The sequence below is a fragment of the Podarcis erhardii genome, assembly GCF_964252035.2.
Source record: "Podarcis erhardii genome assembly, chromosome: 13".
NCBI lineage: Eukaryota > Metazoa > Chordata > Lepidosauria > Squamata > Lacertidae > Podarcis > Podarcis erhardii.
In genome coordinates this window covers 18,631,080-18,645,108 of record NC_138502.1, presented here as the reverse complement: position 1 = coordinate 18,645,108, position 14,029 = coordinate 18,631,080, and the positions used below count along the sequence as shown (strand labels likewise).

Here is a 14,029-nt window from a genome sequence, read left to right as displayed (position 1 = left end):
CGGATTGGCCAATCGGAGTCGGATGGCGCCATAGAGTCGAGGGGGATGGGTGCGGCTAGAGAAGCTGCCGGATGGGCTGGAGGACTAGGGCGGCGACGGGAGGGAAGAGCGTCCGCCGGAGGTTGGCATGGACGGGCTTGCGGGAGGCGGGGCGGATGAGATTTAAAGGGCCAGCGCCTCCCCCCCCCCCCGCGCTCTCTGTTTCTCTCCCTCCCCGGGGAGGCTCTGTGGATTCAGGCAAATTTGACGGCTGACGCTGCAGGTTGGCTAGGGAGTAGCCCCATGGATTTAAGAGAGGCGGCGCTGTGTCGAGATAGCTGGGCGGTGGGCATGTGCAGAAACATAGAACTGTAGCGTCGGAAGGGACCCCGAGGGTCATCTAGTCCAACCCCCTGCAATGCAGGAATCTTTTGCCCACATGCTCTAACGACTGAGTTATCCAAAGGGAAGCAGGTTAGACTTTGGAGAGCTTATTTGGGCTTGAATAGAGACCGTGGGTTCCTTTCCTGCTGCGGATCCTCATTAAAACACCCTTGTTATTTATCCCATCACTGATCTGGGCTGCTGCAAAAGGGCCGCTTCGCTTATTTCGAAGACACTCCAGCTCCAGCTGAATTGTCGTCCCTTCTCTTGCATTTCATTTCCCCTTGAGCCCGCGGCTTAACATACCCACCCTAAAAACTACATGTCTGTATCCTTGCAACAAAGGATTGCATTTTATGCATCAGATGATGGAAGTGACTCTGAGTCCACAAATAAAGATGTATTGCCTTAGACGACCAGGAGCACACAGGCTGCAGACTCGGCATAACTATGTTTTGTTTTGTTTTGAACTAGAACATCAGGATCCACCAGCCAGAACAAGGTGAGGAATGATGGCATAGAGGACTCATGCACACTTTGAACCAAGTGCCAGGGTGCCCCTGGGCACATTTCAGTCCTGGAATTTGTTTTCTGACCCAGAACTGGATCACACAGTCCTTTCAAATGCAAATAGTTCCTGGTTCCCCATCCCCAAGTTTTCTTCATTTCAGCGATTTATTTCAGAGAAGGGATGGGAGGAGACATTTTGCTGCTGCTGTCATTAAACTCTTGGGAGTCAGAAATGCCTGTTGATCATCCTGAGATCTACCAGTAAATCTTGACCTACCTTCTCCTCATCCCTGCCTCTTGCCCTGCCAGGGCTAGAGGGCAGCCAGGGCCCCCCAAACCAGCAGAGGGACCGTTGTTGCCCCAACAGTGCTATCATTTTGACTTGGCACAAAGTATCTAAGACGATTAGATGTAGCCTGCAGTTGCATCCAGATGACCTATTTACTGAGCGTTCATCCTGATTTGTTTGCAGAGTTTATGGAGAGGCTAGGCGATATTGGCTCTTATTGAGCATCGATTCTGATCTGTATGTGAGGAATTTATGCGACGTGTCAGACAATTGTTCTCCCGTACCTTCTGATGAATTTCCTCTTCATTTTTCACAAAAGGTCTGCTCTTTTGGGGGAAGCGGGTTTGTTGTTCAAGACCTCCAAATCCACTTCGATTGGACAACCTGAATTGGTCACTGTGAGATGGAACCCCACCTTGCAAATAGCAACAGTTCTGAAGTGCCCTAAGAGAACTCCCAGTTTGCATGTCCCACCTCTTCCAGGTTACAGGGGGCCAAACTGAAATCCTGGAGCCAGCACTGGCCTTGGAGATACATGAAGCCATGCGGGAGTGGGGGAGGCCAGGGCTTTGGGCTATAGGGCTTATCCTAGCTGCACGGCAGCTGGGAGAACAACATTGTGATCCAGTTATTAAGAGCACAGTCATCTTAAAAGAGCAGGGTGGCACAATGTGTTTGCTTTCACAGTTTGCGTGCACAAAGCCCCTACACACACACACACACACACACGTACACACAAACACACCAGTGTAATGTCCATGGGTGTAGGCAGAGGGGGGCAGCTGCCCCCAATCAGTAAAAATCAGTAAAATACATGGCTAACTGAAGTTCTGCCCCCCACAAAGGCCTGCCCCCCAACAAAAATCCTGGCTATGCAATGGTGATGCCTTAGTGCACATTGATGCGCTTTGATAGTGCACATTAACAGCAAGAACGGCTTGGCTGAGTCTTTCCCTCCAGCTTTGCATTTTTCAGTTCTATTAGGCCATAAAGGTAACATTCTGGATGGGTGCCAGGAAACTCATTTCTAAGCCCCTTCCCGAAACATGGTTGGCAATCAACAAATGTCCCTGCGAACCCAAGAGTCCTGGATGCCACCCTGAGAATCTTGATAATCTACTTCGTTACAAACAAGCAGTGAAAAATGGATGTGCGCAAATACGCTTTTTACATGTTACAAGAAGAGGCCTCGAGTGCCTCTTTGCATCTTTTGATGACCTATTAGCTTCCGACAAATCAGTTCTATATTGGGTACCACTCCCCTCCCAGAGCAGCCTGGAATCCTGACGTATTGCAGATGTCTCTTCTTTCCCGAAAGGTCTTCAAGATCTCTAATGGGGCCATTAGGCTGAAGGGCCCCATGTGCACTTAAAGCAGGTCAGATGCAGATGAAAGTCCTTGTCCTAAAGCCCACCAGGGTACCAATTAGATCCAGAGGGCGAACTGTGGAGGGAAAATTACAGGATGCTGTGAAAAAGAGGACTTGGGTAGGAGTGTCATTTAATGCATTAAATTGTGCTGGAAAGAAATCTTAAGTAGCTGGGTTGCATTATGCCCAAATTCGGGAAATTTTCAAAACAGACAAAAAGGTTGGGTTCCAGGTGGAAAAATCGAAATTAGAGACAGAATTGTTAGAACCTAAAGACAAATTACTTTCAAGAATGTATAACTTGCTGCTTAAATGGAATACACAGGATGAGACAGTCAAATCCGCCATGATAAAGTGGGCACAGGATATTGGACATAACATTATGTTTGAGGACTGGGAAAGGTTATGGACCACCGGATTGAAATTCACGGCATGTAGTGCCCTGAAAGAAAATATTATGAAAATGATATACCGGTGGTACATGACCCCAGTCAAGCTTGCTAAGATATATCACCTGTCTGATAATAAATGCTGGAAGTGTAAAGAGGCGGAAGGGACGTTCTTTCATCTCTGGTGGACATGTCCGAAAGTGAAGGCCTTTTGGGAAATGATCTATAATGAGTTAAAAAAGGTATTTAGATATACCTTGCCTAAGAAACCGGAGGCCTTCCTTCTGGGCATTGTAGACCAGAATGTGTTAAAGAAGGATAGAACTTTTTTTATGTATGCTACAACAGCAGCAAGAATTCTCATCGCAAAGTGTTGGAAGACACAAGATTTACCCACACTGGAGGAATGGCAGACGCAGTTGATGGACTATATGGAACTGGCGGAAATGACTGGCAGAATCCGAGACTTGGGAGAAGAAAAAATGGAAGAGGACTGGAAAAAATTTAAGGACTATTTACAAAAATATTATAAGCTGTATGAATGTTAAGAAAATGCACTTTTTAGGAAATACTAGCCCCAGCAATGGTAATTAGGTGAAATTAAAATTAAGGCACAAGAAAAGAGAGGTGAAACTAAGAAAAATCTTTATTGCATTACGTTTTAATCACAATATATAAGATCATGGTCACAATAACTTTGACTTTGGTAACATGAAATTGAAAGATACAATAATGAACTGAAAGATACAATAAGTAATGAAATAAGATAATAAATAGCTGAAGACTTTGTATTATGAACATTGGGTTATAAATATATTGAAAAGGGTAACATGACAAAATGAAAGATACAATAAGTGATGAAATAAGATAACAAAATGCTGAAATTGGTATTATAAATAATGCAGATTCGGGAAGATGTGGGGAAGTCCAAAAGATTCTGTAAAAGAAATATGATTTATGAAACTTTTGTATTTTATTCTTTGTTCTTTTTTATTCTGTAAAATTAATAAAAACATTTAAAAAAAAAAAGAAATCTTAAGTAGCTGGGGTGGCATTTGCCTCCCATATTCCCCTGCATCAGTTTTCAGATAGGAAACTGCAACAGGACACAGGAGTGCTTATTTTTGTTCAAATAATCTGTAAAGCAGCCTTCCCAATACCCAGCCAGGTGGTACCCTCTGTATGGCTTGGACTGATGGAATTTGTAGTCCGGAGGACACCGGCAGCTTGGGGAAGCCTTATTGAAACATTGCATATGCCAATGACACTGTTGTTGTTGTTGTTGTTGTTAAGCATATACGATGCTTCAAGCAGGCTTCCCCAACATGCCGGTGTCCTCCAAAGGCGTTAGACTACAAATCCCATCAAACCCAACTATACAGAGGGCACCACCCGGTCAGGGAAGGCTACTTTACAGCATTATAACAAATACTGGCTAGGAGCAGGATCCCTGAGGTCCCTGAAGATGGAGCAAGGCTCATTTGGGAGCAGGGTTGCCCATATTTATAATAGGCCGTGTTCCAGGCTTTTAAAAGCAGCCTGAATGTAGAAGTTCAAAGATCAGTCCACCATCTCCCTTAGCATGAAGCTAATGTAGTGGAGAATTAAAACTTTATTTGTATGTGTCCTACTGCTGCAGAAGGCAGGGTGGATAGGCCTATTGGGGGAGAAGAAGTTGGATGTCCTTGCTGGGAGTTTCAGCTGCTGATTACTTTAGGGGTTCTGGAGTGAAATTTGACCAGGAGAGCTGGAGAGTTTGGTCTGGTGCAGTAGAATCTGTCTTGAGGGGCTGTTCCCATATGAGCCTGCCTGAGCCCGTTATTCAGAAGTGAGATGGGTGTAGAGGTGACAAGGGATAGTTTGGGATCTTTTAAGAACATAAACAGAGCCTGCTGGGACATGCCATGTCTGTGGGAAGGCTGCAAGCAGGAGTGGTGTTCAGGGTCACACTGCCTCTGAGGGCTTGTCCACACTTTGGTTTGTCCTGTGGTGTTTTCTTCCATTTGTTCTAGACACGGTTCTGAGAGGCTTTTCATTTGTCTCACTGCTTTCCCTCAGAGAACCCACGGTGAACTGCTGAATCGAAACAAATGCCAGTCTGCAAGAAACCTGACTGACGTTTGTTCCAATTCTGTGGTAAACTGCGGCTTTCCCCTGGGAACGGGGCAGGGCAAACAAAGAACCTCTCAGACTTGTGCCTAGAAAGCCCGTGGCAAGCGGCAGTGTGGATGAGCCCTGACAGTGGCTGTAGAATATTTTCTGCCAACTCCTAGGGGCTTTGGCCCCCACAATAAAATATTTGAGGCCCACAGAGTTGATGGGCATTCCCATTCAAATGGTGTGTGTGCACTGTATCATGTGATCGATTATGCAGGGTGGGCCTTACCTGGGCCCCCACAATATTATATTCAAGTTTGCACCCCTGTTTTCTGTGGTAGCGACTCATCTCTTGAATTGCCTCACCAGAACAATTCACCCTGTGCCAATGATAATCACATTTGGGCCTCAGCTCCAAACTTTGCTTCCCTCCGCCCCAGGATTTAATGTTAGATTGACTGAAGCTCGCCCAGCAATCTCTGTTTAATTGTGATATTTTATAGCAACTGATTTTAATGCCTCATTTTGGAAGCCGACCTTACAGCACAAAGTGGGGTGAACGTGTTTTAAATAAAATCCAGTAATAATGAACACACACCAACCCTCCAGAGTGGGCCTCCTTGGAGCTAGATCTCCAAATTTCTCTTAAAGATGGGACTGTTTAGAAAAGCAGTGCAGGGGCAATAGTGTAGACAGGTGAAGTGGCTGTAAAATCTGTGAGTTCTCTGGGAGGGCAGCAAGATTAGAGAAGAGGCAGCCGGGCAGAGAGTTCTCTGGCCTCAAAAACAGGAAGGCCTCTTGGCAGGTGTCTACTTCTTGCATGGTTGACCACCCTCCTCCACTTCACTTTGAGGAGTCAATTAGCTCTAATTACCCCCCACCCCAATGTACCATCAATTTTCTGACAAAGGATGTGAATAAATTGCGCATTAAAAGAGATTAGTACATCTCTCTCTCTCTCTGTTCCCCATTCAGCTGGGTTTCTGGGGGCCATTACGGTCAATTACACAAACGTTCCCGCCGCCCTGTGTCTTTTGTCTATGGAGTAATGACGCAACCCGACCTGTGCCTTCCCCCTCTATAAATCCTGGGTCCCCTACTTTGTGGGGAATCAGACATCCAGCGGCTCCTGACAGGTTTCAAGGTATGAATTCCTTAAAATCTATGATGGAGGTTTGGGATTTAAGGGTGTTGGTTTGGGGGTGTGGGGTGGGACACCAGCTGACAGTTAAGAGAGTTTAAATGGAGCAAGCTTGTTTTCTGCTGCTTCAAGAGGGTGGGACTCAGACAGATGGATTCAAGAAAGGAGATTCCGACTGAACCTTCCTGACAGTAAGAGCGTTTCAATAGTGGAACAATCGCCCTCAGAAGGTGGTGGGCTCTCCTTCCTTGGAGGTTATTAAGCAGAGGTTGGATGGCCGTCTGTCAGGGATGCTTTAGCTGAGATTCCTAGATGACCCAACTCTCCAGTTCCATGAAATGGGGCACAGCAGGGGTGTCACTTTTTTTTGCCCCAACGGGATAGGCAGAAATTCAACAGGTTTGGTTTTTTGTGGCCTAAAGCAGTGACAGAAATGTCTCCACCTGTTGAATGTATGACTGTTATGCAGGTGTTACGAGGAACAGGAGCCCTGTCAGGGAACATTTGGCACACATGTACCACATTTCATGCGACTGCATCTTAAAAGCATCGTGAAGTTGTCACTGTTTGAGAGGGTTGCAGGTTATTAGGGGCTAGAGGACATGATGCGGCTGGGCTTTGAGCTGAAGAGAAGAGGCCTGCAGCTCAGTTATCTTTTGGGCAGGTACCATCCAGCGCAGTGCCAGAGCACATGCAGACCATGGGGCGCTGCCTTATTCTGAGACCAGCCTCTTTGGCCCCTTAGCTTAGTGCAAATACTCTGACTTGCATCAGACCCTTCAAATGGCCGTGCTTGTGGAGGGATTGGATCTGGGAACATTGCATACAAAGCATCCCCTCTGGCAATGGCTATTGGCAGTCTTGCTATGTGGATTTGCTGAGAGCATCATCCAGTGAGTGGAGTTGGAAAGAAGATGAGGAGTATGTGTTTGTGTAAGCAGACAGCGCTCTTTTTCAAAGGCTTGAAGTTACACTCACGGTGCCCTTGGTGCGCACTTGTATCTCGCCACAGACCATAGCTGCTATGTGACTAGTGACTATGGTCTGTGGTCAAACAGGTTTTGAAGACTTCTTAGTGCTTAAAAAAACCCCTGCAAAACTGGCAACAGGCAGACAAAAATTGTATACACACCACCAAGGGAACCAATGTTATATATTTATTGTGCCTCTTGGGGAGCTCTCAAGAAATAATGTCTATCATAATCCTGGTATTCTGGGTGGCTCTGTGGTCTAAACCACTGAGCCTCTTGGGCTTGCCGATCAGGTTGGCGGTTCGAATTTCCACAATGGGGTGAGCTCCTGTTGCTCAGTCCCAGCTCCTGCCAACCTAGCAGTTTGAAAGCACACCAGTGCAAGTAGATAAATAGGTACTGCTGCTGCAGGAAGGTAAATGGCATTTCCATGCACTTTGGTTTCTGTCACGGTGTCCCGTTGCACCAGAAGTGGTTTAGTCATGCTGGCCACATGACCCGGAAAGCTGTCTGTGGAAAAAACGCCGGCTCCCTCTGCCTGAAAGCGAGATGAGCACCACAACCCCATAGTCACCTTTGGCTGGACTTAACCGTCCAGGCATCCTTTACTTACTCTGGATAGGGAATGTGATTTAGTGGGGAAACAGTGTCAGGCTGGAAACCAGAATGCCTCCTTGATTTCTTTCTTCCCCACAGATGATGTGGAGCTCTCAATCTGTGCTGTGTGCTTCTCTGCTCCTCTGTGGGCTACTTGGAGAATGCTGTGGATCCGTTCTGGTGGTGAGTTACTCCAACACTTTAAAAACAAACAAACGAAAAATCCTTGCAGATAGAAAGCAAATACATCAGGGATAAAGATTCTACCCCAACTATTTCCCAGCATTTTCTGTGTGTGTGTGAGAGAGAGAGAGAGAGAGAATGAGAGAAAGTTGTGTAGAAACCTCTGACGTTTGTGTGGCTGAAGTTTAGGTCACATCTGCACATGGGCACAGCCAAGGGGGGCCAGGGAGGGGCAGCTGTCCCCCTGAATCAATAAAAATCAATAAAGATACATAGCAAACTGAGGTTCTGCCCTCCCAACAAAAATCCTGGCTATGCCCATGCATCTGCACCATACATTTAAAGCACTATTAAATTGTGTGAATGATCTTGGCTTCCCCTAAAGAATATTGGGAGCTGTAGTGCTGAGAGTTTTTAGGGGACCCTCCCCCCCCCTCACAGAGCTACAGTTCCCAGAGTTCTTCAGGAAGAGGGATTGACTGTTAAACCACTCTGGCAACTGCAGTTCTGTGAGGGGAAGAGGGATCTCCTTACACTTTCAGCACCCTGAATAAATGACCATTCCCAAGATTCTTTAGCAGAGGCCATGGCCCATTAAAATGGCATAATCGTGCTTTAAAAGTAAGGTGCAAATGTGGCCCTATCATGCAAGGGTGACAGTTACATCCTTTGCTCCGCCCAGTTTGGTCTCTAACCCCACCCACCTTTGTCTATGGCCCTGCCCACCTCTAGCCCCACCCACTCTTGTCTCTGACCCCACCCACTTTTGTCTCTGGCCCTGCCCACCTCTAACCCTACCCACTTTTGTCTATGGTGTAAGCCACTACAGCGGTACCTCGGTTTATGAACTTAATCCATTCTGGAAGTCCATTCTTAAACTGCAACCGTTCTTAAACCGAGGTGTGCTTTCCCTAATGGGGCCTTCCACCGTTTGGCTTCTGTTCTTAGATGAGGTAAAGTTCGCAAACCAGGACACTACTTCCGGTTTTGCGGAGTTCGTAAACTGAATAGTTCGTAAACAGGGCTGTTCTTAAACCAAGGTACCACTGTACTGGCATGTATCCCTCCCTCCACAGAAGGTTTCTCCATAGCAAATGTCACCCTCTGACTTACTGTTGGCAGGCTTAGTTTCAGGGTACTTTTCCTCTTGTTGCATGTGCAGCCCAAGGACAAACGCGGCTGGACCCTGAACAGCGCTGGATACCTCTTGGGACATCGTAAGTCAAGTCAGGATTTGCTTGGCATGAGAAAGATACAGCCACAGACCCTCCAAGTGTCCCTATCTTCCAGGGACGTCCCTGATTTAGAGAAGCCGTCCCAGTTTCTGATTTGATCCTGGAATTTCCTGCTTTTCCTTAGAATGTCCCTATTTTCATTGGAGAAATGTTGGAGGGCCTGGAGTTATCTGACCCTCCCCAAGCCATCTTAAGGCAATCCTGTATAGGGGAAATTTTTAAAATGTTTACTGATGTTTTTATATAAGTCGGAAGCTGCCCACAGTGGCTGGGGCAACCCAGTAAGATATGTGGGGTATGAAATTATCATTATGGAATGGGACGTCCCTATTTTCATCAGAGAAATGTTGGAGGGTATGTGGCCAAAGGGCAAGGAGAAAAATAAAATGATATTGGAAGCTGAAGTTACCCTTCCCTGGGGGTTAAATCCCATTGAACTCCATGGTACAAACTTCTGAGTAGAAGTGCCTAAGATTGCACTATAAGGTATCTGCCACCGTGTGTGGAAGCAGGTCCGGGAATTGTCGTCGTCATGTGTGTGTGTGTGTGTGTGTGTGTAGTAATTTTATGTTGTGAACTGCCCTGAGTATACAAATTTAATAAATAAATAGTTAATAATAATGAAGAACAGAATAAGAGGCCTGCTGGATCAGGCCAATGGCCCATCTAGTCCAGCATCCCGTTCTCACAGTGGCCAACCAGGGAAGCCCGTAAGCAGGACCCGAGTGCGAGAGCAGCTCCCCCCACTTATGATTCCCTGACGCTCAGAGGATGCAGGCCGCCTCTGACTGTGGAAGCCAAGCAGAAGGCCTGCGAGAGCCACCATTGCTTGCGGAATGCGCCCCCTTTTCGTCCATGCCTCTGTCCTCTCTGCTCAAATAAACCTTTACTGGTTTATTTCCCCGGCGCTTCAGAAAACGTGCAAATCCTGTTAGACTAGAGATGGCATAACGATGCCTTTAGCATAACCAGAGAAACATTTCTGTTGTTAGGGATGCCACCTTCCAGGCCTGGCATGAGTGTGCAGCACCCATGGGCAGCTGCTGGAATGCCAGCGCAGATGCCTCTCCTGGGAAGGGCTGTAGCTCAGAGGGAGACCATCTGCTTGGGATGCAGAACGTCCCGGGTTTGATCCCCAGCATCTCCAACTAAGGCAGGGAGAGACTGAAACTCTGGAGAGCTGCTGTCAGCTGCTTCAGGCAGCACTGAGGAAGATGGGCCAATGGTCTGGTTTTGTAGGGGTGCGGGGAGGAATAAGTTGGGTTTTTAATGCAAAGCTGCTTATTTCACACTTTCTGAAATACCGTATTTTTCGCTCTATAAGACTCACTTTTTCCCTCCTAAAAAGTAAGGGGAAATGTGCGTGCGTCTTATGGAGCGAATGCAGGCTGCGCAGCTATCCCAGAAGCTAGAACAGCAAGAGGGATCGCTGCTTTCACTGCGCAGTGATCCCTCTTGCTGTTCTGGCTTCTGAGATTCAGAATATTTTTTTTCTTGTTTTCCTCCTCCAAAAAACTAGGTGTGTCTTATGGTCTGGTGCATCTTATAGAGCAAAAAATACGGTAATATTTGAACCGAAACACAGCTATTTCTCGAGATACGCACTTCTCCAAATTGCTGTTATTATGGGGTGGGAAAGTGTGCCTAAAAATGTGTGTGTCGGTAAAAACTAATGTATAAAAGGCATTATGTCTTGCAGAAAGGTGTATATTGGGCAAATCTGCATATAAAAAAATGTGCATTTGAGGCGATACTTGCACCGATACGCTGGCAACTTTCCATGGGGCTCAAAAGAAATTGAGAACAGGCAAAATGAATGAATGAATGAATGAATGAATGAATGTGTAGAACTGAGAAAAATGAGAAACTGAGAGAAGTCAAAATCATGGACAGCTTTGTCCATTCATATTGACTAGCTCTAAGGCAACTTCCTTAGGGGAAAGAGTGCTGCTGCAGCCATCTCCTGCCTGCAGCATCTGTCTGGCTGCTGTGAGAACAGAATGCTGGACTAGAAAGGCCCTTGGTCTGATCCAGCAAGGCCTCTTCTTAGGCAGCTGCCCAATGGGTCATTCCAAATCAAATCAACGCAAAAAACAAGGGTTTTGTCACCCACCGTCTTGGATTTTGATGAAAATTGGTGTACACCCTTGCAATAAGTCTTTGGAGGAAAACAAGGAGGGAGGGAAAATACTTTCGATCCGTCATCCTTATCATCATAAATTCAGTCTCCTCACTCTTTAAATTAGTTTTCCGTAGTGTAATCCAGACAGACAGGCGTGCAAATTAAATCTGCACAAATTGCTAGTCCTCAGAGATTGCTACTGGTCCACATAACCTCCCGTATCCATGTTAGTTCGTTTATAGCCCATTGACGGCATAAGAGGAAAGAACAAGTTATATTCCAGTGTATGAAGGTGTCCTGTCTGGTAGCTAAGGGGTGGTTCTTATGTGCCACTAGCCAAAAGGCTGTTCACAAAGCTGATGTAATCTGTATTTTTCCCCCTATGTAACCTGCAGCACTTCTCCCCTTGCACTCTCCTCTCCCCAAAGCAGATGCTCACCAGACACTGTCCAACAAAGGGAGCCTGGCGCATAAGCGAGATGCTATGGAGGACATGTATTCCGTAGGGCAGGATTCCTTGGGTGAGACCCTTTCACTGAATTCTCTGCCCTCTCCCTGCATGCTCCATTAAGCTTGTGTTATAAGAGCCTGTATAGAGTCGTTAAGTAGGTTCCCTATCGGAAGGAGAAAAAAACAGAGGCCAACCAGAGAAAATTGAGAAGTAAAGCACCTAGTAGGCATGATCTTTATTAAACTGTTGCAACAGAGTCCCCTGCTCACGCCACGCAGGGAGGGAGGAGAGGAACCCCGAACAATGGTGTGCAAACCATTATAAGACTTTTGAAATTGCCCACCCTGTAGTTTGAGACCACCCCCCTGAAACTTCATAGATACTTCACTGAAAGGGGCGGGAAATCCAGCAGAAATCCTGTCTAGCAGGATACTGATACAGTGGTACCTTGGGTTAGGTACTTAATTCATTCCGGAGGTCCATTCTTAACATGAAACTGTTCTTAACCTGAAGAACCACTTTAGCTAATGGGGTCTCCCGCTGCTGCCGCGCAATTTCTGTTCTCATCTTGAAGCAAAGTTCTTAACCCGAGGTACTCTTTCTGAGTTAGCAGAGTCTATAACCTGAAGTGTATGTAACCTGAAGCGTCTGTAACCCGAGGTACTACTGTAATGGTCATTGATTGTTTTACCTGGGCAGCCTGGCCATTCCTTTTGAGATGCTAAATACTTAGTTCCTGAATTCAGGTCACAGGCTCACCCTATTCATCACACAAATATGTCCTTAAGACAGGATTTGTGAGCAAAGAGACAATGGGGAGAATATTTGAGGTTACTGGAAGAGTCAAAATGGCTTCAGGATGGTTCTCCTGTACTATTTCAGGCACATGGTTTATATTAAGGTTCCCAGACATCCCGTTTCCCGGGGACAGTCCTCAGATTTACAAATCAGTCCCCATACAAAATCCACTGAAGTTGAAAAGTGTCCCCGGATTCATTGAAAAAAATCTGGTAACCTTAGTTTATATACTTATGTGTGTGTTTGCCTTGTAAATTTATGAACATTTTTTTATATATATAAGACCTTAGAATTCCTAGAACACTTGCTTCTCCCCGTCAACTCCATTTCATCTGTCTTTCAGCACATGCTCTGCGCTCCTTAGATGACGGTGCCTTCCAAACCCTGATGGATTTTCTAACCTACCTGAACCCCCAAGGTATGGACAGATGCTGGGTTCTCTGGGAGAAGAGGGCCATTTTTTTAAGGGAGTTGGGAAACCTAGTTCTGAATCTTCTCTGCTTTGGAACAAGGAATGCTGGGAGCTCTATGTGGAGCAGGGCAGGGTAGGGCTGGGAAATCAAATCTCTTCTCTGTTGTCTTTTACAGATCAAAGAGCTGTTTCACGCCTGCCCCTCTTGCTGTCGGAGGAAGAGTCCTTGCGGCAGTAGCGGCCTGGCCTCCAGCCTGTGCCCTTCGGATTTGCTTGCTGCTGCCACCACCCCTCAGACCCCTCCCCATCCCCCACACATACAAGATTCTGCTATATTCCTGACACAAAGCCACCTTAATACAATCTGGTACCCCAAACAGCTGTGCCTGTTGCACAGCCATTTGAGAGCTCAGCCCATCCCTTTTGAGAGAATCCCCCTCCCCTTAACTAAGCCGCCCCAGAGATATAGGCTGTAAACATGCCATACAGTTAAAGCACATGACTTCTCCCAAAGAATTCTGGGAATTGTAGTTTACCCACCACACAGTCACCATTCTCAGCATCTGCTTCTCCGCAGTGGCGCCCTCCCTGTGGAACACCCTCCCATCAGATGTCAAGGAGATAAAGAACTACACAACTTTTAGAAGACATGTGAAGGCAGCCCTGTATAGGGAAGATTTTAATGTTTGACATTTTATTATTTTTTATATTTTGCTGGAAGCTGCTCAGATGGGTGGGAAAAACAGCAACAACAGCAGCAACAACTATTATTATTATCCTCAACAAACTACAGTTCCCAAGATTCTTTGGGTGTGCTTTAAATATATGGTGTGTGCAGAGCTATACACTCAAATTAGCTCAGCCTCCCCATCACCATTACACCTTTACACGCTCCTTTCTAGAGACACAACACACGTATATACACACACAATCCTGTGTGCATCATTTGTAGTGTGTGAGTTTGTATAGGAAGAAACATTGGAGTGTAGATGAACACATGTCCACATGTGCAAGGAGCACTCCTTTGGCACCGGCCCAGTGTTGCACCCTTGCCATGCTTGTGAACCTTAGTAGGAATAGCCATAGCTCAGTGGTAGAAGAC

The 14,029-nt window shown here is 46.3% G+C and overlaps 1 protein-coding gene across 5 annotated transcripts; it reads left to right on the top strand.

Moving 5' to 3' along the window:
* The first annotated feature begins 66 nt into the window (after nucleotides 1-66).
* LOC309327900 (galanin peptides-like) lies at nucleotides 67-13,662 on the top strand. 5 transcript variants are annotated; one of them, XM_081837525.1, is made up of 8 exons: nucleotides 67-121; nucleotides 838-865; nucleotides 5,993-6,161; nucleotides 7,826-7,909; nucleotides 9,072-9,126; nucleotides 11,662-11,787; nucleotides 12,859-12,933; nucleotides 13,104-13,662. In XM_081837525.1, exons 4-8 carry the CDS (start codon nucleotides 7,826-7,828, stop codon nucleotides 13,163-13,165), a joined length of 402 nt encoding a protein of 133 aa, XP_081693651.1. In that variant the 5' UTR covers nucleotides 67-121; nucleotides 838-865; nucleotides 5,993-6,161; the 3' UTR covers nucleotides 13,166-13,662. The 5 variants fall into 5 exon arrangements, with proteins under 5 accessions (XP_081693651.1, XP_081693653.1, XP_081693650.1 ...); XM_081837527.1 differs by lacking the exon at nucleotides 67-121 and adding an exon at nucleotides 183-453 and having other exon boundaries at nucleotides 11,695-11,787; XM_081837524.1 differs by lacking the exon at nucleotides 67-121 and adding an exon at nucleotides 183-453.
* The last annotated feature ends 367 nt before the right edge of the window (nucleotides 13,663-14,029 follow it).

Excerpts from the sequence above, each read along its gene's own strand:
- LOC309327900 (XM_081837525.1), top strand. The coding sequence starts at position 7,826 with ATGATGTGGAGCTCTCAATCTGTGCTGTGTGCTTCTCTGCTCCTCTGT. Across the intron at positions 7,910-9,071 it reads GCTGTGGATCCGTTCTGGTG|CCCAAGGACAAACGCGGCTG; the intron begins GTGAGTTACTCC and ends TTGCATGTGCAG. Across the intron at positions 9,127-11,661 it reads TGGATACCTCTTGGGACATC|CACTTCTCCCCTTGCACTCT; the intron begins GTAAGTCAAGTC and ends TGTAACCTGCAG.